At 45.9% G+C, this 22,608-nt stretch overlaps 1 protein-coding gene across 1 annotated transcript; it reads right to left on the bottom strand.

Annotated features, from left to right (window-relative positions):
- Window positions 1-4,200: 4,200 nt before the first annotated feature.
- On the bottom strand, window positions 4,201-9,261 carry LOC119291210 (wall-associated receptor kinase 2-like). The gene is made up of 3 exons (XM_037570245.1): window positions 8,361-9,261; window positions 5,763-5,924; window positions 4,201-5,306 (listed from the first exon to the last, which is right to left on the bottom strand). Exons 1-3 carry the CDS (start codon window positions 9,259-9,261, stop codon window positions 4,318-4,320), a joined length of 2,052 nt encoding a protein of 683 aa, XP_037426142.1. The 3' UTR covers window positions 4,201-4,317.
- Between the last annotated feature and the right edge of the window lie 13,347 nt (window positions 9,262-22,608).

Genomic DNA, 22,608 nt, shown 5'->3' with positions numbered 1-22,608 from the left:
TCGCTTTCCCGACCTGTTCTCATCGTGGCTGCCCCGCAGATTTCTGTCGCGACATCCTTTATTGACTTGGGGCAACTCGCGTTCCGGAGACCTTTCGGCCCGGCTGAAAACGCGGACTGGCAGGAGCTGCTCGACTGCATTGCATTGCACGAGCCTGATCTCACGACTGAAGATGACCAATCCAGATGGCACCTAGTGTCGTCTGGGCAATTCCCCACTAAATCTCTCTACCAGACCATCGCCCCCTCGCTTGGCCATGAGGCGCTCACCTCCATCTGGGAGATTCGCCTCCCTCTGAAAATTAGGATCTTCTTGTGGCAATGGATTCGCGGTCGTCTCCCATCCGGCGTGGAAGTCCTGAAGCGCAATGGCCCTGGTGATGCTCGTTGTCCGCTTTGCAGGCCTGACCTGCGTGTCCGCGCAATTCATATGGAGTTGTTTCCGCGAGGTAGTGGGTGGAAGCTGGGACCACAACAACTTCCCCGCTCTCTTCATCGAACTCCAGGCGATTCCACCCGCGTTGCGCCACATTAGGTAGCTAGCCATTGGGGTGCTTGTCTGGACGCTGTGGACTGTTATGAATAAACTTGTGATTCAGCATATTCCTCTTCGTCGTGCTACTGACGCTTTTTTCAAATGGTCTGGTTACTTGCAGCTTTGGCGGCCCCTTAGCCGTCCCAGTGAGAGAGACGCCATCACCTCCATCATCACCCAGCTTCGCGCAATGGCTCTCTGGATGGCTCCACTGCTTCCCCCTCCACCACCGGAACCAGATTAGATCGTCGTCATCTTGCCACCGCCACCGCCTTCTATGTGTTTTATCGTAGTGCCCCTGTGTTGGGCTTGTTGTGCTGTGCCCACAGATTTTTTTTTAGAAAAGGAGGATGACCCCCGGCCTCTGCATCTGGGAGATGCATATGGCCACTTTATTGATTATTCACGAGGACCTTACAAAGTATTACAACAAAATGTCTGAATCCGCCATCTTGGCAACATATGCCACTACTCCTATCCATATGATGAAGGGGTGCTACCTGGGCCAAATACCCGGTCTACTCACCTAAGCCTATCATCAAAAGCCAGAAGCCCCAGCCGAGCCACATACCTGGTCTGGGGCATAAACTGGTCTGGCGCACTCATATGTGTCGTCGCTGCCATCTTCCACAGGTCCGTCTTCAGAGCAGATATTGAGGCTTCTACCTTGTCAGGCCACGCCGCCATCGACGCCACCTTGACGCCAGACAACTACCTCCACCTGCGCGAGTCCATCACCGCGCATCGGGCGCCGATCTCCACTGCACCACGCCCCTGTGTTGGGCTTGTTGTGCTGTGCCCACAGATGAACTTGGGTCTGTCTGTTTGTGTGTGTGTGTTGGACCTGGCCTGCGGTGGCGTTGTGTTCGTGTGTGGTGTGTTCTGTTGTTATCTTGATACTTTGTGCTTTGTGGTTGCTTTACTTATAAAGCGGGGCGAAAGCCTTTTTCGATAAAGTAAAACATGTCATAAGGTGGGGCACAGAAGAACCCTATGGCAAAGGACTGGCTATAGTATGTACTTTGTGAACAGAGGAGAATGGGACGCATGACAAAACCTCCGTCATAGTGGAAGTTGTGCAGGAGGGAGGCATCATTGTTGATCCAAAGTGTCGCGAGGTTGGCTGTCGGATAGCCAAAGCCTTGTACCATGGAGAGCACGGGTGCTGCAGTTGCAAGCGGGAGGAAGAACAGACTGGCATGACGACCCATGGTGCTTGAAGTTGAACGGAAACGGAGACTGCATGCATGAAAAGCCGATAAGCAACTGATGACATGAGTGCAGGGATGAGCTTGTGGAGGGGAAAGTAGAAATGATACCGAGTCAATGGAGCTTGATCGCTGGAAAGAGGATCTCGGCAGCACGGTGGTGCCAGGGCTCCCACTGATTGATTATCGTCTCCCTCTCACAGTTTAATATTTTGGACTATATGGTAGACATTATCATCTCAGGGGTCTAACTAGTTCCAAAAGTTCACTATCTAGCTCTGTTGGCCCAAGTCATTTTCATGGTAGTTGCTCGCCTGCTGCGCACTATTCCTTATTCAACACAAAACTTGGTGTGGATGTTAACACAAATATTTTCATAAGAAGCTTGATATGTGGTACCAAGGAATATGCCACACAATTCAGAGGTCCCTGATTTGCACTAAAAAACGGCAAGTAAGACATCCAAGAGAGCGGCAGCGTCTTTTCATGTTGTTGTTTTTTAGTTGTCTTTTCATGTAATATACTCCCTCCGTTCCTAAATATAAGTCCTATTACAGATTTCAATTGGGACTATATATGGAGTAAAATGAGTGAATGTACGCTCTAAAATATGACTATATACATCTGCATGTAGTTCTTATTGAAATCTCTAAAAAGACTTATATATGGTCATCAAGGAAGGAGTAATACTATATTTGCTGCTGGCACAAACCATTGTTGACGGGTTCCTGACTTCCTGTTACTACAACTAACTTGATGGACGGGTTGCCATTTGGGCATAGTGCATGTTGATGATCGTGTTGGCCTGCTGCAGCTGTCTTGCCAGTTTCCTGCCGCCTTGATGGTAAATGGTGTTGCTGGAAGTGCCGTTCTTTCTGCACTTTTCACAGACTTGCCTCGGAGCTGCAATGCAGGCGCATCAGAATTTCTTTCTACCAGGCACCTAGCATGTAAGTTCACATTCCCACTGAGTCCATGTATAAATCTTCTGAGAATTGTCGGGGTCAGAAATTGTGTTTCTGCATGGATCTTTTACTTGTTGAGGAAGGGGTGTGAACAGAAAGAGCAGCCATTTTTTTGTTTGTAAGATGCAAATTATAAGTTCAATTTTCATCCACTATCTTAATTATTCCAATTATCTAGACTGAGGTGGAACCAGATAATTAGGCAAACCCTAATTCAAAGGTATCCATTGTTTTCTTGTCGTGACGAAATAAGTGTGGTATTCAGGGATCATATGTATATTTCCGCTGCAAAAGCATATAGTTTATGAAAAGTAGGATATGGGGTGATGAAATAACCCAATATAACCGTGCAACTGGATTGTTGTTGCTAGAAATTCTCATCAGGTAGACACCTGCACCTGCACAATAGCAATCATCATGAGGTATGTGTTCCACCGGCATTCATCCTTATAAATAGCAACCATCTATGGGCGCCAAATGACAACTCGTTTATTAATTAAATTACTACTGATTGGAAGTCCTGACATCAACTACCAGTAAGATGAATTTTTAGAGTGCTCTCTTGAGGTCAGAAATTTCTAAAGATCAAGTCTTTGTCACTGAAGGAAGAACAACCTTAGATATCCCTAACCTTGTTGTAAACACCTGCGAGAATACTACCTAGAGTAGCATTAGACTTCACTAATTAAGCCTGTACATCTTATCTGGCTTCGAACTAGCTTCAGATGTCCAGGTCCTGAAATGGTCATTCTAGTCGTTTTCGTCATCATATAAAGAAATTGCAGTGGTAAGCATTAGTATTTTCGGTTCGTGTCAAGAAACAACGTCAAGGACTTTCAATCAACAGTCCAATTGAGGCTTTTTGTATCGGCTTTTGGACTATGCAGGTGTTGTAGTTTTGATCGTTGGTAGAAAACTCTAGCCTCGCTTATTGCTGCTGTTTCTAACGGAGTTGTTGGTTGAAATCCTGGACTGCACTCGCGGGGACTAAAATTCATTTTATGTCACGAGCTGCTAATCCAATTAACTTTATATTTCTACTGATGATTTCATTGCAATATTATCTTCAATCTTGGATCCTCATGTTGATATATTTTGACCACCTTCTCCGGTGGTAGTTACAATATTAATGCCATTCATTTACTAGGTTATATTCATATAAGTTGCCAGATTATAAGAACTTGGAGGGTCATGGAGCCCAGGCTCTTGCGCATGGGCGTTGGGGCGGATTGTTGTGCCGATCGCCACCAGTCCAGTAGCGAGGACTCGTTGTCTGGCGGGGCGCATGTGATCCATAGCTTTTCACTCAACTATTCTGTTTTGTCATGAATCATAGAGGCAATCCCAAGGCAGGTGTCTCTGCCCAAAGAAAAAACACTACATACTGTACTAGTGATGTACCTAGCCCAGATATTGTTATGGAAGATGATGTTTAAATCCCTATTACAATAAAGTTTAATCGGAAAATCAATCCATACATTTGGTCATATGAAATGTAAAGTTACTCACTATAGTAACAACAAATACAACAAAGGTTGACACTAATAGCTACCTATTTTATTCAACTTAACATACGTACATGCCGTTGAAACTCCGATCCGTAAACAAACCTAAGGATTACGGGACCTATGCAATGTGAGAAGGCGCCCTGCAACATCTGTCATCGATGGTCTTTGATCTGCATCAAGGTTAAGACACTCAAGAGCAATCTCTGCCAACTTGTTAAGAAATCCCAAATCTCCTGTTGTTGCAATTTCCTTATCAAAGAGCTCAGTCATACTCTTCCCTTTTTGTTGACACTCTAGGAAGCTCCTCACTAGGCTATTATTTTCAGAGTCAGTGGCGCTCTTCCTGCTAATGAGCTCTAAGATGACAACACCGAAACTATAGACATCACTTTTGTCGGTCAATCGACCTGATTGTAGGTACACAGGATCCATATAAGACATGTCACCTATGACGTTTGCAGTGTGGTACTTACCTTTTGCAAGCAACCTCGATATCCCAAAATCCGCGATCTTCGGGGAAAAGTTCTCATCCAAGAGTATGTTTGCTGGTTTAACATCACCATGCAGGATTTTGTTATGGATTTGTGAGTGCATATAAGCTAGACCTTGTGCTGACTCTTCAAGAATACTTAGACGTACATCCAAGTCGAGAAGCTCCTCGTTGTCAGCACGATAAAGATTGTCCTCCAAGCTTCCTTTGGAGATGAATTCATAGACGAGCATGGGGTTATCCACTTCGAGGCAACAACCTAAAAGCCTTACAATGTTCTTGTGGCTGACTTGAGATAGGATGATGACTTCATTTGGAAATTGCTCCTTTTCTAGCACACTACGACCATTCGGTTTCTTTACTGCGACAGTAGCTCCATCAACAACACCCTTGTAAACTTCACCAAAACCACCTTTACCAATTAGATTGCTACTCTTCAAAATTGGTTTCAGATTGTCCCTTGTGTAAATCTTAATAGTTCTAGCTTTCTCTAATGTAAGCCCACCATTCTTTCGGTAAAAATCTCTGGCCTTCTGCTTCTCTTTGCGAAGAACAAAAAAGAATGCCAGAAATGCCAAGACAAGAATGCCACCAATTGCACCTACATGGACAAAGAAACAAGCTTCACTATTGTAATAATCAAAGTTTATGGTCACTAATTAGTTGGCCATGGAACGTAACTATTTTAATAATCAAACTTGATTTTTGAGTTTATGCTTGGTATGAAGCGCAAGCAAATATTTTAAAATGGGTAGCAAGATACTTACAAATTGAATGTAACCGTTCAATTAGGTATCCTAATATATACTATAAGATTGAGGATTATCTTTCTGTTCAGCAGGTAGTTTAAATTGTTGTAAATTCTTGTGACTTGACTTGTGAGCCTCAAACAATACGAATACATATTAGAAAAGAGATAGTTGCAAGAATAATTTAACTAGCTCTGTGTACGTATTTTGGGGCAACTAAGAGAGAACAATTTACATAACTAAATTAGCAAAAGCGATGGCATCAATACATTGAGAAGTAACAGGTGTAGTAGGAGTATGATGTTTACCTATGGAGATTTGTGCTGCAAGTGCGAACTGTTGAGTACATGGTTCTGTTCTTGGGTCATGGCTCCGATAACCTGCAGGACATTCGCATCCGTACCATCCTTGGGTGTCCTTGCATACACCATAGCAAGGATACTTGGCAGGATCTGCACATTCATCTATATCTGTGTCCCGGCCGCAAATTCACAAAATGAATATTATTTAGAACATTGGTCAAGAAGAAACATAGTTTTGTATGTTTTCATCTACTAAGGTTTTTTCAGTCTCAACTGATTTAGAAAATGTGTGATTTCAATTCAATGAAGAAAAATTTAACTATATATGGAAACAAATATACAAATTGCATATTCACCAAATATTGAGATTGTAATCAACTACTACTGCTAGAAATACTGCTCCAACACTGACCGTCCACCAACCACCCGTCAGTGGTGATGCGCAGCACTAACCGATCAGCCATGATCGATGAGTGAGGGCTATGCTACCAAGTCAACAACGACACCACTTTACGACCAGTCAGGTTTTTTTTTAACCAAACGATCAGTCAGGTGACCTGTCAGTGGTGAGTCTTTTGTCCTCTCCATGATGTCCTGTCACTCATCTTTCGCTTAGATCGGCCTGTTAGTGGTCATATTTCACCACTAAGAGCATGTTTAACAGATTCCCAATATCTAATAATATTTAGATATGAATGGGGCAAAAACAAGCTTCAACAGGTCTCCAATGCTCAATATTGTTTGGGACGCCCCAAATAATTTAGCCCGACTTCCCAAATATGGAGGCACTTGAGCTTCTTCCAATACTCTCCCAAATAACGTGAGGCCCATATATATGTCAGTTGCTGCTAACTCTATCACCCGACGCTGCCCGTGCCACCGTGTTGCCGACCACGCCACCACCGCCTTCGCCGGCCACCGGACCACAGAGCGTTGTTGCCGCCATCACAGCCCACCGCAATCGCCGTGGCCGCTGCTACCATTGTCACCGCCTGCCGCCACCACCACCTGCCGTCAGAGAGAGAGAGAGAGAGAGAAAGAGAGAGAGAGAGAGATGCGAGGTTGGGTGCACATGGGGTTATTAAGGATTTGCGAAAGCATCCATCCCAATAACACAAAAGTAGTTATTTGAGAGCCTCAACAAGTGATTACTGGAGTAGTTTTATTGAGGATTTGAAGATGCTCAGCCCAAATTAGCCACCAGCCAGTTATGACCACCACCACGCCATTACAACATCACCAACAGTTTCCCTTGTAACGATTCTGGTTTAGGGGGAGTTAGGCCAAAATCCGTGCTCCAATAGTTTCCATAGAACTTAAAAGAAAAATTAGGGGACCAATATAATCAGCCCAACTACCCTTCCATCTAGGGGGAGATGATTCTGTAGAAGTGCATGCTCTAGCCAATGCAACGAAAAGGCCGATCTAATGAAAGAGACTAGGCAGCACATTATACGTCAACACTCTCCCTCACGTGTGGCTCCCTTAGGCCTAAACGTGGACCGAAAGTGGGCTGCAATTTAATTGCGCCAGCCGGGTCTTGAACTCAAAACCTCTTGGCTCTGATACCATGTAGAAGTGCATACTCTAGCCAATGCAACCAAAAGACCGATCTGATGAAAGAGACTAGGCAGCACATTATACGTCAACACTCCCTTCACGTGTCTTCCGGTAAACTTTCCTCTGAATCGTAGCGGGAGCCAACTGCTGAAAATTCAGCCCCCTAGTACGCTCGCCTCCACGCGTTGCTCAGGCGGCGCCGCACTACTTGGATCGCCGATGATGAACTCTGCCGACTCTGCCGCCCCTCTAGTCTAGCCATCGAGTCCGCCGCCCGCCCAACTGGTCCTCGTGGCTCGGGGTGTCTGTCGCGACTCCTGCCCGCAGCGCCCGCCTCTTCGACGTACCTCACGTGGCCGACCAGCTGTTCATCGCCACCTCACCGTGCTGCCCATCTTGCCTCAGCCCACTACGGGCCACCTCACCATGCTGTGGCACTGCCCCGACCATCTAGCCCACCGAACCCTGCTGCCTTGCCCGCCTCGCCCCGCTGCGGGCAGCCCGGGCTAGGTTGATGGTTATCCAGCTGAGCTCAAAGGACCTTGCTGCAAGTAAAGTTTTGGTTTGCAATGGCTCGAGGCTGTTTTTCTTATTTCGAGGACCTAAATGTAATTAATTATTTACTTTTGTATGCTAGTTAAGAAAGAAATATGAAGAAAAAACATGTTTTACATGAAAGATATTTATGGGTCATGCTAAAGCACAATACCTAAGTACCTCCCATAAATTAGATCAACACCCCATAAAACCATATATTTAGGGGGAGTTCTTTTACATGTCTTGTTCTCTTATAACTCCGCGGTCCTTGTCTTTTCTTCCAAACCCTACCCTCCCACCGCCGGCAGCTATTCTTCCTTCCGTTGTCCCCTACCTAAACCTACCTTCCGCCGCCGATCCATTGCTCGTATCTACCTTCTTTGCCGTGACAGGCGAGGGCCGTTTGACCTCTTCACCAATCCGATGCCAGGGTGACAGTCTCCCCACTGCCATGGCGCCCTCTCAAATAAATAAAATTGTAGTCAGACTAAAAGCACGGAAACTTACTGATGCATCCGTCGTCGACGTAAGCGTTGCCCTCGTAGCCTTTGGAGCACTTGCAGTTGTAGCCAGGTCCATTGGTCGAGTTGACGCAATCGCTATGAGCGCTGACACAGGCGTACTGGTCGGTCTTGGCCGCTTGCTTGCATGATAGTATGTCCTCGGAGATGGAATCGTTTACGCGAATGGCCCAGTCCAGCCACACCGGCATGATCTGGTTTGTGTTCATCTTGAGGTCGGACCGCTGGAAGGTGTAGTTGTTCCTGTCAACGAGGAAGGCGTAGTCGCACGGGCTGTAGTCCATCATGGCGGAGTGGTCGTACTCGTGGAAGTTGAAGTAGTAGTCAGTGAGCCCCGGCGGGATGTTGACGTGGCAACACCCGACGCCGTCGCAGAGGCCGTCCTGCGCGCTCGCCGAGTTGTTGCAGAAGGATACGCACCCAGTCTGGTAGGCGTACTTGTAGTTGCTGCCCTTGGTCGGTTTGCTGAGTGCGAAGCCCATGGTGTTGCAGCCGACGACGACGAGCATGTTGTGCGTGTTGGAGATGCGGTAGACGCCGTCATTGTTCATCGTTGTCTCTCCATAGTCCCAGTTTTCATAGGTGTCGCTCGGGTCGGAGGCGTTGTAGCACTCCCACCCAATGGGAAGCATCACCTGCGACTCATCTGGATCCAGCGACAGCTTGAGCACCCGGAGGGATGTGCCGGCGAGCACAGGGCCAACGTTGATGCACTCGATCTCGAAGCCCTTGCGGAAACAGCCGGCGCCGATGCCGAAGGGGTAGGGGATATCAACGCCGCCGCAGCTCGGCTGACACCCACCAGTTGTCGCGGTGGTAGCTGCTGTTGCAGCTGCCGCTGCCCCAAGGAGCAGCAGCAACATTAATGATGTCCACAGTCTCAGCATTGCTGACCGTATGTTGGTCTCCGGCAAGAGTAGTGAGGGATTTATAAGTAGCCAACCCTCTAAAAGGATGCGCCACATCTCCATCTCCAGCGAAACAGAAGTCAATAACATGACAAAAGTTTCTCAAGGAACTGTGGCAAATAAAATACAAGGGGTGCGACTCATGACCATGCTACGTCCTTCAATGTACCATCATCCACCAATCACAAATATCGTTCAGACATATATATGATTTTTGTACGGCTAATATGTCCCATCAAATACGATAATGTAGCCGTTACATCGTACATGACACATGATAATGTGTACACACTAACTTGACTTATCATGTGTACACACTAACTTGACTGCTCAATTATTGTAGTTGTTGTGTGTGCGCAAATGACTTGCACTACTCCTTGACCGTGATCGCAACCCAATCTAATTAATGCGTTTGGAGCCACACTTTTCATGTGAAGACAAGCACGGATTTGGCCTCATGGCAATAATGCCTCTGCCTGAGTCCATCCTCTATTAAATTATCACTTACGACAATTCAAATTCAGATTCTTTATCATCACCCATAAATCAAATATTGATTGTATACACCATATATTTAATATATCCCATCGAATGGGTTGTGCTATCTTATTTTCTATTGAAATAAAAAGGCAATAATATGGCCATTACTGACATATACAAGTTTGTCATGATTATGCATAAACACTTCACTTCTCAAAGTACCGTGAATGCTGTGTATGCACCATATATATGCAAGTTACATTATGAAATGACCTCCACTCCTGCTTAACCCTGGTTGTAACCCAAACTAATTAATGGAGCTGGAGCCACACTTTATCAATCTCAAGATGTTGTGCCAACTCAATATTTCGGAGGTTCTCATAGGGATAGAGTCTGTGTGCGTGTGTTCATAGAGTTGAGTGTATGTACATGTATACGAGCACCTGCATTTGTACTCTGTTATTTTTCTAAAAAAGATCAGATCTATCATAAAGATACACCGCAAGTACAAAACACCTCAACATAATAAAAATTACATCGAGGTTCATGGACCACCGAACAACAATTGCTTATCATAATAAAAAACCTAGAGCTAGCCATTCGTTCCATGTCAAGACAAAAAAGTCTGCCTTTGGTCTCATTGCAACGACGTCTCCTTACGTTCGTCCTCTATTGAATTATTGCTTATGAAAATTTGATTTGTTTACTTTCATGCATTTCACAAAGAAAACAAAATTACACATTCCACCCTAAACTTTATCTGAAGTGTTCAATGTTCATATCAATACACAAAAACTCATCCAAGAGAATGTTTATCATAAAAGGATCAGCAAGCTCAAGGCATGCTGATGCCTACAGAATGAAAGACGCAATAATATGACAAAAATTTCGCAAGAAACTGTGGCAAAGAAAAGTCAATGGCTAGATCAAACTCTTCATCAAGGAGTGGCCCCACTATCTTGACCATGAAACGTCCTTTAACCAACCAGATCTACAAATCACAAATATCATTGATATACACGGTCTCTTTTTATAGATAATATATCCCATCAAATAGGATAATGTAACCATTACATCGTACATGACACAAGCATGTTCGTCATGATAATGTGTACACACTTAACTGCTCAATTGTTGCAGTTTGTTGCCTATGTACAATATACAAGTTCCATTTTCAAATGACTCACACTCCTCCATGACCTCAATTGCATCCCAAACTAATTAATGCGCCTTGAGCCAGATTTTCCATGTCAAAGCAAGCACAGATTTGGCCTGATTGAAATAATGCCTTTGCCTACGTCCATCCTCTATTAAATTATCACTTATGATAACTCCAACTTTTGTCATCATTCACAATCATATATCGGTAGTATACAACATAGATTTATGCTAGTATATCCCATCGAATGGGTTGTTCCATCTTCTTTTTTCCATTCAAATAAAAATGTAATAATATAGCCACTACAACATACATGGTACAAACATGTTCGTCACGATTATGCGTACACACTTAACTGCTCAAAGTATCGTGGCTGCTGTCTGCATGTCAAAGTATCGTCACCCTGGGTGAGGAATAGTTATTCTTCACCCCTTTCTATTTTACCATCAATGCACCGTAATTTTACATTTCATAAATTTTGACTTATTTCCGACATAAAAAGAGACAGTAAGAAAATATATAATCGCCGTAAAAAATATTTTATGTTACGTAAAATTACAAACGTAAAAAGTTAGTGTAAAATGTACATAAACTGCAAATTTTCTTGTCTTACGACCTATACTTTTATTTTTTATGCCAAATTTTACGTAGTGAATCAATAGGAATGTAACTATTTGAATTCCAAATGTAATTTAATAATGACGTGATCGTAAGATTACCTCGGATGGAGAATAATTTATTCTACATCCTGGATGATGAATAGTATCACTATATATAAAAGAATTAAAGCTACTAAGCTAGGGCTGCTCCCACGCATTTGAAGTACTTGGTGTGAGTGCATACCAAGCTGACACGTGGCAGTTTTTTTATTTAGTTCCCTACTAGATTGTTTCTTTGGTGTTTGCTACCTTTGCTCCCATGCATTTGAAGTACTTCGTGTGAGTGCGTACCAAGCTAACACGTGGCAGTTTTATTTACTTATTTCGCTACTAGATTTTTTCTTTGGTGTTGGCTACCGTTATTTAACACAGTCTAACGCAGTTGCTCACGTATACATACATACGCTCATCCCTAAGAACGCATACACGTGCACCCTACCAAAAATCGTCGAGATACTGAGCCGGTACAAAAACTTGAGATTGACGTAGTCACAACAGACGTCTTCGTAGCCGACAAGAACGTCTCCTGCTACTGAACGAATATCACCAGAGAGTTTGAAATAAATTCAGGAAAATACGAGCACCGGTGCCAACACACTACAACACATATGCTCAGTTCCACAAACCCATATGAGCTGACATGTGTTGGATACTGAGCTGATACAATATCTTGAGATTGAAAAAGTCACAACTGGCGTTTCGTAATCACAGGAACATCTTCTACCACTGGACGAATATCACTAGAGTCTAAAATAAATTCAGGAAAATGCAAGCACCGTTGGCAACACAGTACAATACGTATGCTCAGTTTCACAAACCCATATGAGCTAAGCCCACACAGTACAACACGTATGCTCAGTTCCACATACCCATATGAGCTGACATGTGTTGGCTTTTAAATTAGGTCACTACTGGTTTTTTCAACAACCAATATGAGATGGATGCACTAACTGCAGCCACCCCTTCCGCCCCGGCTTCTCCGCAAGAACCAACAACTCGAGACCTCCTCTTGGTCGGTCCGATCCCTCCGCCCGTCATCGTCAGTCAGCAGGCAGCAACTGACACCACCTTGGCCTCCGCTCACAACTCATCAGTCTCCAATGTCTTCTCCTTCCTCGCCGTCAACACCTATGAGCCGGTCTCTCCTACCGGGATCATTTTGGGTAATGACCAACATTGACTCTCCTCTTCGCCAATCAATCAAATCAAAACTATATTACACATCACTCTCATCTTCGCCAATCAATCAATCTAAACTATATTACACATACTTACTGCAACTGTTCATGCGGGGCTCTTATCACTTATTATTGATTGTTAGCGGATGCCCCAGATGGAGATGTCAAGTATTTACAACTGTGCCGGTTCACTGGACATTGCAAAGTTCCCTGTGTACATCCCTTGATGTTGCGTAAGTATGGTGGGACTGCTTTGAAAGACTTGGCAATCTGTTCAAAGCTAAGGGTGCATATCCATATTTCAGTGAACTGAAAGCACTGCGTGATGGACTGGATGGCCTCGCTTCTCTTCAGCATCAGGTAAACTTCCAATCCCTTGACATCTACTAGCATGTACCCGCGCGGCGGCACGCCGCGCCTCGTCGATACATTGTGTTTATATATGTTACTTTTGATAGTTGAGGTTACAATCATAAAAGAAGAAGCTAGAAATGACACATTTATCATCACCGTGCATATGTATTAGTGTTAAGTTTTGTATATATGTTGCTTTTGTCTTGTTTTATAAACTTAAACTTAAAATGAAAATCTTTGGGTCCATATGTTAGTATGAAAAAGGCAAAACATGCATAAAAGCAAATTCATAAGTTTGTAATGAAAAAAAATGGCAAGACATGATAAAAGCAAATTGAGGACGATACACTGATTATTTGCATGAGTGCTACATCTTACAAAGTCCAAAATACACATCGACACTTTCTTAATTAGACTAAACACATTTCATTTATTCATGACAGCGCAGCTTCCTGCCTGTGATGAACTTCTATAGATCTTTTGCAAATTGGTGCATATCTTTGCCAGGATCTTAATCTGTCTTGTGAATTTATTTTGCTAGGATCTTAGTCTGTCTTGTGAATTTACTTTCCTAGGCGGTTACATGTTGAACTGTCATTGGTTGGTGTGTGCCTTCTCTTGCATTGGAAAAAGGTTTCTCTTTGTGACTTCAAATGTGTGATAGTTATGATTGATAATCAGGTGATGCTATAGTGAGCACAACCTTGAACCGCTCACGATCGGAGGCGGGAAGAAGCATGGCTAGACGCAATGGGGCCGCTATCCTATGACGTGTTTAAAGATCAAACAGAAATCATCATTGGGAGAGAAAGACATGCTCCGTTCGATATTGTGCCCCGTCGGCCCAATGCACGTGCATGCGCCATGCACGCAAGCGCGCATGTACGCCACGGGGTGCACCTATCAGCACCAGGCGCATGTTCGGGGGACCCTAGCAATAACGCACACACACAAACCAACGTGCATGGCCCATGCAACCAATGGCCGCCGCCGAGCCACTGCTATGGCCTCTTTCAATAAGATGTGCCCTAGCCTATTCCATCTCTTCTGAGAGTAAGACATGTTCTCTACCATTTTCCATGTTGCAAGATGTATCACGCATGTCAATAAAAAATGCATCCTATGCAACTCGCTTATGTGCACAACTTACCTTTTCTAACTAAAAAGTAATGACTTCAAACTTATGCTCATAAAACTCTTAATTTTAGAACTGAATCTATCACACAAAATAAAAATATCATATATAATCATAGCTCATTTCTGAGGAATTAACAAAAGAAACAACGAAATACCAGGCTCTACATCAGACAAACAGCCAATAGCAGGAACAACATCACGTCCACATGACTCCGCCGCGCAAAATGGGACCTCTGCCAATGTAAAACAAACTGCGCAAATAAGTGCGCGGACAAACAGCAGCCACCTATAAAATTCAGCCAAACTAAATGCACAAACCGAGAGTAGAATCAATGGGTCGCTTGCCCAGCCGGATCTCCTCCCTACGCCACCTAGCAGAAGCATCACTATCTAACTCCAACAACGAAACAGAACAATTAGTCCACATTAACAGGCAAAACACGAATGGACGGAAAGAAAAGAGAACTCAAACCAGATTGCGCCAGAACATCCACCGAAACAGGAGATCGCCCAGAAGAATCACGCACAGGAGGCGAAGGACGCATAGAGCGACCAAACCGAGACGGCGAGCCAAGATGAGAAGATGAAACACCTCGCAAGACAATGGCCCGATCCGCCGAAACAGCAGGAACACCACCACGGGCCGAACCACCTCGCCGATCAACTGTAGACGCCCGCGAGCGAGAAAGCCGGCCAGAACGACGCGGACCATTACAAGAAGAAACCATCGAAGCAGGTATAAGACGCAACTGGAAACCACAAGTACTACCGAAAGAAGCAAAGGAACCTATTTATAGCCTCGCACAAGAGGGAGGAAAGCAAAAAATCTCTGGAAGACACGAGAGAACCCGCACCGATCAGCAACATCCTGAAGCAACGTCGACAGCGGCACCGCTAGCACCGTGTGGACAGGGTCACCGAGGTATGGAAAGCGGCACTGCTCCCTGACAAAGAACAACGGCCCACACATCACACATGCAGCAGCAGCACGTAAGCCCTACACGCACGCGACGCAACAGCCCGCGCATGCAGGAAGCACGCCGCACACAGCGCGAATGCGCGGCAGCAGTGCGCACGGCAAGAGAGCGAGGAGAAGACAGTCGTGCGCTCGCCGTCGTGCAGTTCAAGTGGAGGCGAATCGACATGAAGCTGAAGCACTCCTTGTGAGGGCTTCCGCGCTGATATACCAGAGGCAACAGATCCCCACGGCGACCTCACGGGCCGGAAACGGCGGGGTGCCGAAGAAATACGCAAGGTCGACGCGACGGCTGCGAGCTCAAGATGCATCCGGGCTGGGTGAGCTTAGGTGGAGAACAACACATATGGTCTCACCAAGGCGAGGACGGCGTGCCGCCGCGGCCGGAGTTCCGCATCCCGGACGGACACGACCTCGGCTCTCCTTCATGCGCCATCGTCTCTAGATATGGCCATATGGGTCCGGTGCCAAAGGGAACATGGAGCCGGCAATAGGCTGGCTCTGATGAGGCATGAGCCGGCGAGGTGGAGCCGGAGCGTGTCGCAGCTCTGCCCATGTTGTCGGCAGCCATGGCAATCAACATATTCAGATCGAAGAGCATCCATGAGGATGGGCCACAGTTGTCGTGGCAGTCCTCCTTGATGGTCGGGAAACAAAAGAGGACGCCAGTGGCTGGGACGGTAGCCCGCCGCCGCTCCACGACTCGTGTTGCTGTTGGTAGCCTCCGCCGCTGGCGCCTCGGTAGTGCCCTTTGTATGCCATCGTCGATAGTTGCTGCATATGCCATCAGCTGGGTCACGCGGAGAAGAGATGGGAATACACCAATAGGGACGGCAGGGGGAGAAGAGCCGAATCTCAGCGCTAGGACGGGGAGGGCTGGGATGAGCCGTGGATCGGTGGATGGAAACAGCCCCAAACAATCCAGACGACGCAAGCGGCCGCCGAACCAGTGACACATGTGTTATAGGACGCAGTCAAATTGTAAACAGCCACGTACGTGGCATACCTCCCACCAGAACAACAGGACACACGAGAAAAGGGGCCCGTGCAAATTCATTCACTACATTTCAGGAAACCTGTGATCATTTCCAATTGCTTCTGCGATCTGGCCGCTTTTCTCTCTATGCTCCCTCCACCAGGGCAATAATTCTTTTTGTACAGTATGCGATAGCCTTTGTGTGCCATTTTCATTTTGTGAAATCCCATGAGGCTTTGCTGCTATTGTCTTTCGCATGGAACAACCCAACAACAATATGACTGAAGCTCTGAAACTTTGTGTTAATGGTTTGTCCTCGTGCATCAGTGTACGACGAACGTGGAGACGAGAACTGTCAACGGAACGAAGGAAGCGTGAAGAGACAAAGCCTCACCGTCAAGGGCTATTGTGGAGAAGGTGCTACCACTAGTAGAAAAGGGGGCAAAGGTCCAGGCTGGGTCAGCCCATTAGTCTTGGTTCAGTCCAGAACCGGGACCAATGGGGGCATTGGACCCGGTTCGTGAGCCCAAGGGGCGGGCCGGGCCACGTGGGCCATTGGTCCCGGTTCGTCTGGACCTTTGGTCCCGGTTGGTGGGACGAACCGGGACCAATTAATGAGCCTCGCTCCTGGCCCAACACCATTGGTCCCGGTTGGTGGCTTGAACCGGGATCAAAAGGCCCCTTTGGTCCCGGTTCAAGCCACCAACCAGGATCAATGAGGTACCTATATATACCCCCTCGCGTAAGAGCAGAGCACACTGCTCTGTTTTTTCTGGCCGAGGGGGAGAGGGCTTGGTGGTACTCTAGCTCACCTCCTATGCACACAAGATGTTCGATGGAATGCCCGAGCCACACTACTTAAGCTTTCTCCTCTCCAAGCTCGACCTCCAAGCTTCATTTTTCTCAATATTTGTCTAGGTTTAGCGGTCCGTCACGCCCCGTCCTTGTCTTCACCGCCGTCGATCACCCGCGCCGAGCTCATCGCCGGCACCACCGTGGTGAGCCTCTTATTCTTATCTTCTTTCTGAAAGGAAAAATATTCTTACTTGTATGTTTACATAGATACTTGTATTATTTTCTTACTTTTATTATTGCATCTTATATAGTGCGATGGTTTTGGTATCCGCCCCCGTCGGCCCTCGTCCTGTCTATGATTCGGATGTGGTATATATTATCTTTATAACTATTGGTTCATTTATTGTTTATGAAAATTATGCCGACCAACGTGACATAGATTTTATTTATCTAGGAGGTATGTGAATCGGAAATTCTAACCAACCCTATTGTCGAGAGGTTAAATTTAGTTGAAGAAGAAAACAATTTCTTGAAGGAAAAAATAAAAAAATTTGAGGAGGAGAAGATGATATTGGAGTTGCATGTTGCGGATGTCGTCGATGATCACAAGATCAAGATGGATGCAATGCGCTTGATGATTAGAAAGATTAGAAAATATGACATTCATACCGAGGCTTGGTATCATTATGCCGTTCGATCAATTGTTACCTTGGTTGCAATTATGATCGCATTTGTTTTCGCATTGAAATGTTTTACATAGTTTCAATGTATGGTTTAATTAATTAGATGCTCTGGAGAGCTATATGTTGTTAGATGAGAACTATGTATGTACTTTGGTTTTAATGTGATGATGAACTTTTATTAATTTGGTCACTTAATTATCTATTCATGATGTTCTGTAATGGTTTTTGACACACTTAATTATATATAATACACGCAGATGAATCGGCAATGGATGTACGGTGACAGACACACCTCCGAGTACATTAAGGGCGTGCATGAGTTTCTCGATGCGGCTGAGACAAACAAGCAGAATGGTTTTATGTGTTGTCCATGCACTAAATGTGGGAATACAATGTCTTACTCTAAACGGAAAATCCTTCACTCCCACCTGCTTTACAAGGGTTTCATGCCACACTATAATGTTTGGACGAGGCACGGAGAAATAGGGGTTATGATGGAAGACGACGAAGAAAAAGAGTACGATGACAACTATGTGCCCCCTGAATACGGTGATGCTGCAATGGGGGGAGTTGGTGAAGATCAAGAGGAACCAGACGATGTGCCCAATGATGCTGCAACGGGGCAAGCTGGTGAAGATCAATAGGAACCAGACGATGTGCCCGATGATGATGATCTCCCCCGGGTCATTGTCGATGCAAGGACGCAATGCGAAAGTCAAAAGGAGAAGCTGAAATTCGATCGCATGTTAGAGGATCACAAAAAAGGGTTGTACCCCAATTGCGAAGATGGCAACACAAAGCTCGGTACCGTACTGGAATTGCTGCAGTGGAAGGCAGAGAATGTTGTGCCTGACAAAGGATTTGAGAAGCTACTGAAAATATTGAAGAAGAAGCTTCCAAAGGATAACGAATTGCCTGACAGTACATACACAGCAAAGAAGGTCATATGCCCTCTAGGATTGGAGGTGGAGAAGATACATGCATGCCCTAATGACTGCATCCTCTACCGCGGTGCATACAAGGATCTGAACGCATGCCCGGTATGCGGTGCATTGCGGTATAAGATCAGACGAGATGACCCTGGTGATGTTGATGGCGAGCCCCCCAGGAAGAGGGTTCCTGCGAAGGTGATGTGGTATGCTCCTATAATACCACGGTTGAAACGTCTGTTCAGAAACGGAGAGCATGCCAAGTTAATGCGATGGCACAGTGAGGACCGTAAGAAAGACGGGAAGTTGAGAGCACCCGCTGACGGGTCGCAGTGGAGAAAAATCAAGAGAAAGTATTGGGATGAGTTTGCAAGGGACCCAAGGAACATATGGTTTGCTTTAAGCGCGAATGGCATTAATCCTTTTGGGGAGCAGAGCAGCAATCACAACACCTGGCCCGTGACTCTATATATGTATAACCTGCCTCCTTGGATGTGCATGAAGCGGAAAGTCATTATGATGCCAGTTCTCATCCAAGGCCCTAAGCAACCCGGCAATGACATTGATGTGTACCTAAGGCCATTAGTTGAAGAACTTTTACAGTTGTGGAATGGAAACAGTGTACGTACATGGGATGAGCACAGACAGGAGGAATTTAACCTAAAGGCGTTGCTGTTCGTGACCATCAATAATTGGCCCGCTCTCAGTAACCTTTTAGGACAAACAAACAAAGGATACCACGCATGCACGCACTATTTAGATGACACCGAAAGTATATACCAGGACAAATGCAGGAAGAATGTGTACCTGGGCCATCGTTGATTTATTCCGACCAATCATCAATGTCGAAAGAAAGGCAAGCATTTCAAAGGCAAGGCAAATCACCGGAAGAAGCCTGCCATGCGTACCGGTGATCACGTACTTGCTATGATAAATGATTTACACGTAATCTTTGGAAAGGGTCCCGGCGCACTAGCTGTTCCGAATGACGCTGAGGGACACGCACCCATGTGGAAGAAGAAATTTATATTTTGGGACCTACCCTACTGGAAAGACCTAGAGGTCCACTCTTCAATCAACGTGATGCACGTGACAAAGAACCTTTGCATGAACCTGCTAGGCTTCTTGGACATGTATGGAAAGACAAAAGATACACCTGAGGCACGGGAGGACCTGCAACGTTTGCACGAAAAAGACGGCATGCCTCCGAAGCAGTATGAAGGTCCTGCCAGCTACGCTCTTACGAAAGAAGAGAAAAAAAATCTTCTTTGAATGCCTGCTCAGTATGAAGGTCCCAACTGGCTTCTCGTCGAATATAAAGGGAATAATAAATATGCCAGAGAAAAAGTTCCAGAACCTAAAGTCTCATGACTGCCACGTGATTATGACGCAACTGCTTCCGGTTGCATTGAGGGGGCTTCTACCGGAAAACGTCCGATTAGCCATTGTGAAGCTATGTGCATTCCTCAATGCAATCTCTCAGAAGGTGATCGATCCAGAAATCGTACCAAGGCTAAAGAGTGATGTGGCGCAATGTCTTGTCAGTTTCGAGCTGGTGTTCCCACCATCCTTCTTCAATATCATGACGCACGTCCTAGTTCATCTAGTCGACGAGATTGTCATTCTGGGGCCCGTATTTCTACGCAATATGTTCCCCTTTGAGAGGTTCATGGGAGTCCTAAAGAATTATGTCCATAACCGCGCTAGGTCAGAAGGAAGCATCTCCATGGGCCATCAAACAGAGGATATCATCGGGTTTTGTGTTGACTTCATTCCTGGCCTTAATAAGATAGGTCTCCCTAAATCGCGGTATGAGGGGAGACTGATGTTGGAAATATGCCCTAGAGGCAATAATAAAAGCATTATTATTATATTTCCTTATTCATGATAATTGTCTTTATTCATGCTATAATTGTGTAATTCGGAAATCGTAATACATGTGTGAATAATAGACACCAACATGTTCCTAGTAAGCCTCTAGTTGACTAGCTCGTTGATCAACAGATAGTCATGGTTTCCTGAGTATGGACATTGGATGTCATTGATAACGAGATCACATCATTAGGAGAATGATGTGATGGACAAGACCCAATCCTAAACATAGCATAAGATCGTATAGTTCGTTTGCTAGAGTTTTTCCAATGTCAAGTATCCTTTCCTTAGACCATGAGATCGTGTAACTCCCGGATACCATAGGAGTGCTTTGGGTGTACCAAACGTCACAACATAATTGGGTGACTATAAAGGTATACTACGGGTATCTCCGAAAGTGTCTGTTGGGTTGACACGGATCAAGACTGGGATTTGTCACTCCTTATGACGGAGAGGTATCACTGAGCCCACTCGGTAATGCATCATCATTATGAGCTCAAAGTGATCAAGTGTCTGGTCACGGGATCATGCATTACGGTACGAGTAAAGTGACTTGCGGGTAACGAGATTGATCAAGGTATTGGGATACCGACGATCGAATCTCGGGCAAGTAACATACCGATTGACAAAGGAATTGTATACGGGATTGCTTGAATCCTCGACATCGTGGTTCATCCGATGAGATCATCAAGGAGCATGTGGGAGCCAACATGGGTATCTAGATCCCGCTGTTGGTTATTGACCGGAGAGCAATCTCGGTCATGTCTACATGTCTCCCGAACCCGTAGGGTCTACACACTTAAGGTTCGGTGACGCTAGGGTTGTAGGGATATGTATATGCAGTAACCCGAATGTTTTTTGGAGTCCCGGATGAGATCCCGGACGTCACGAGGAGTTCCGGAATGGTCCGGAGGTAAAGAATTATATATAGGAAGTGCTATTTCGGCCATCGGGACAAGTTTCGGGGTCACCGGTATTGTACCGGGACCACCGGAAGGGTCCCGGGGGTCCACCGGGTGGGGCCACCTATCCCGGAGGGCCCCATGGGCTGAAGTGGGAAGGGATCTAGCCCAAAGTGGGCTGGGGCGCCACTTCCCCTAGGGCCCATGCGCCTAGGGTGGGGGAAACCCTAAAAGGGGGGCGCCCCCTTGCTTGGGGGGGCGAGCCCCCCACCCCTTGGCCGCCACCCCCCTAGGAGATTGCATCTCCTAGGGCCGCCGCCCCCCCTAGGCCCCCTATATATAGTGGGGGGGATGGAGGACCTCTCACCTTTGCCTATGGTGCCTCCCTCTCCCTCTCCAACACCCCCTCCTCCTCCATAGAGCTTGGCGAAGCCCTGCCGGAGTACTGCAGCTCCATCACCACCATGCCGTCGTGCTGCTGCTGGAGCCATCTTCCTCAACCTCTCCTTCCCCCTTGCTGGATCAAGAAGAAGGAGACGTAACGCTGACCATGCGTGTGTTGAACACGGAGGTGCCGTCCGTTCGGCGCTAGGATCTCTGGTGATTTGGATCACGTCGAGTACGACTCCCTCATCCCCGTTCTTTGAACGCTTCCGCTCGCGATCTACAAAGGTATGTAGATGGATCCAATCACTCGTTGCTAGATGAACTCATAGATGGATCTTGGTGAAACCGTAGGAAAATTTTTGTTTTCTGCAACGTTCCCCAACAGTGGCATCATGAGCCAGGTTTATGCATAGTTCTCTTTGCACGAGTAGAACACAATTTGTTGTGGGCGTAGATGTTGTCAACTTTCTTGCCGCTACTAGTCTTATCTTGCTTCAGCGGTATTGTGGGATGAAGCGGCCCGGACCAACCTTACACGTACGCTTACGTGAGACCGGTTCCACCGACTAACATGTACTAGTTGCATAAGGTGGCTGGCGGGTGTCTGTCTCTCCCACTTTAGTTGGAGCGGATTCGATGAAAAGGGTCCTTATGAAGGGTAAATAGAAGTTGACAAATCACGTTGGGACTTTCACGTAGGTAAGAGAACGTTCTTGCTAGAACCCTATTGCAGCCACGTAAAACTTGCAACAACAATTAGAGGACGTCTAACTTGTTTTTGCAGCAAGTGTTCTGTGATGTGATATGGCCAAAGTTGTGATGAATGATGAATGATATAT

The sequence above is a fragment of the Triticum dicoccoides genome, chromosome 1A, assembly GCF_002162155.2.
Source record: "Triticum dicoccoides isolate Atlit2015 ecotype Zavitan chromosome 1A, WEW_v2.0, whole genome shotgun sequence".
Taxonomy (NCBI): Eukaryota; Viridiplantae; Streptophyta; class Magnoliopsida; order Poales; family Poaceae; genus Triticum; species Triticum dicoccoides.
The sequence above is the reverse complement of the archived record's forward strand: the minus strand, read 5'-3'. Positions and strand labels throughout refer to the sequence as shown.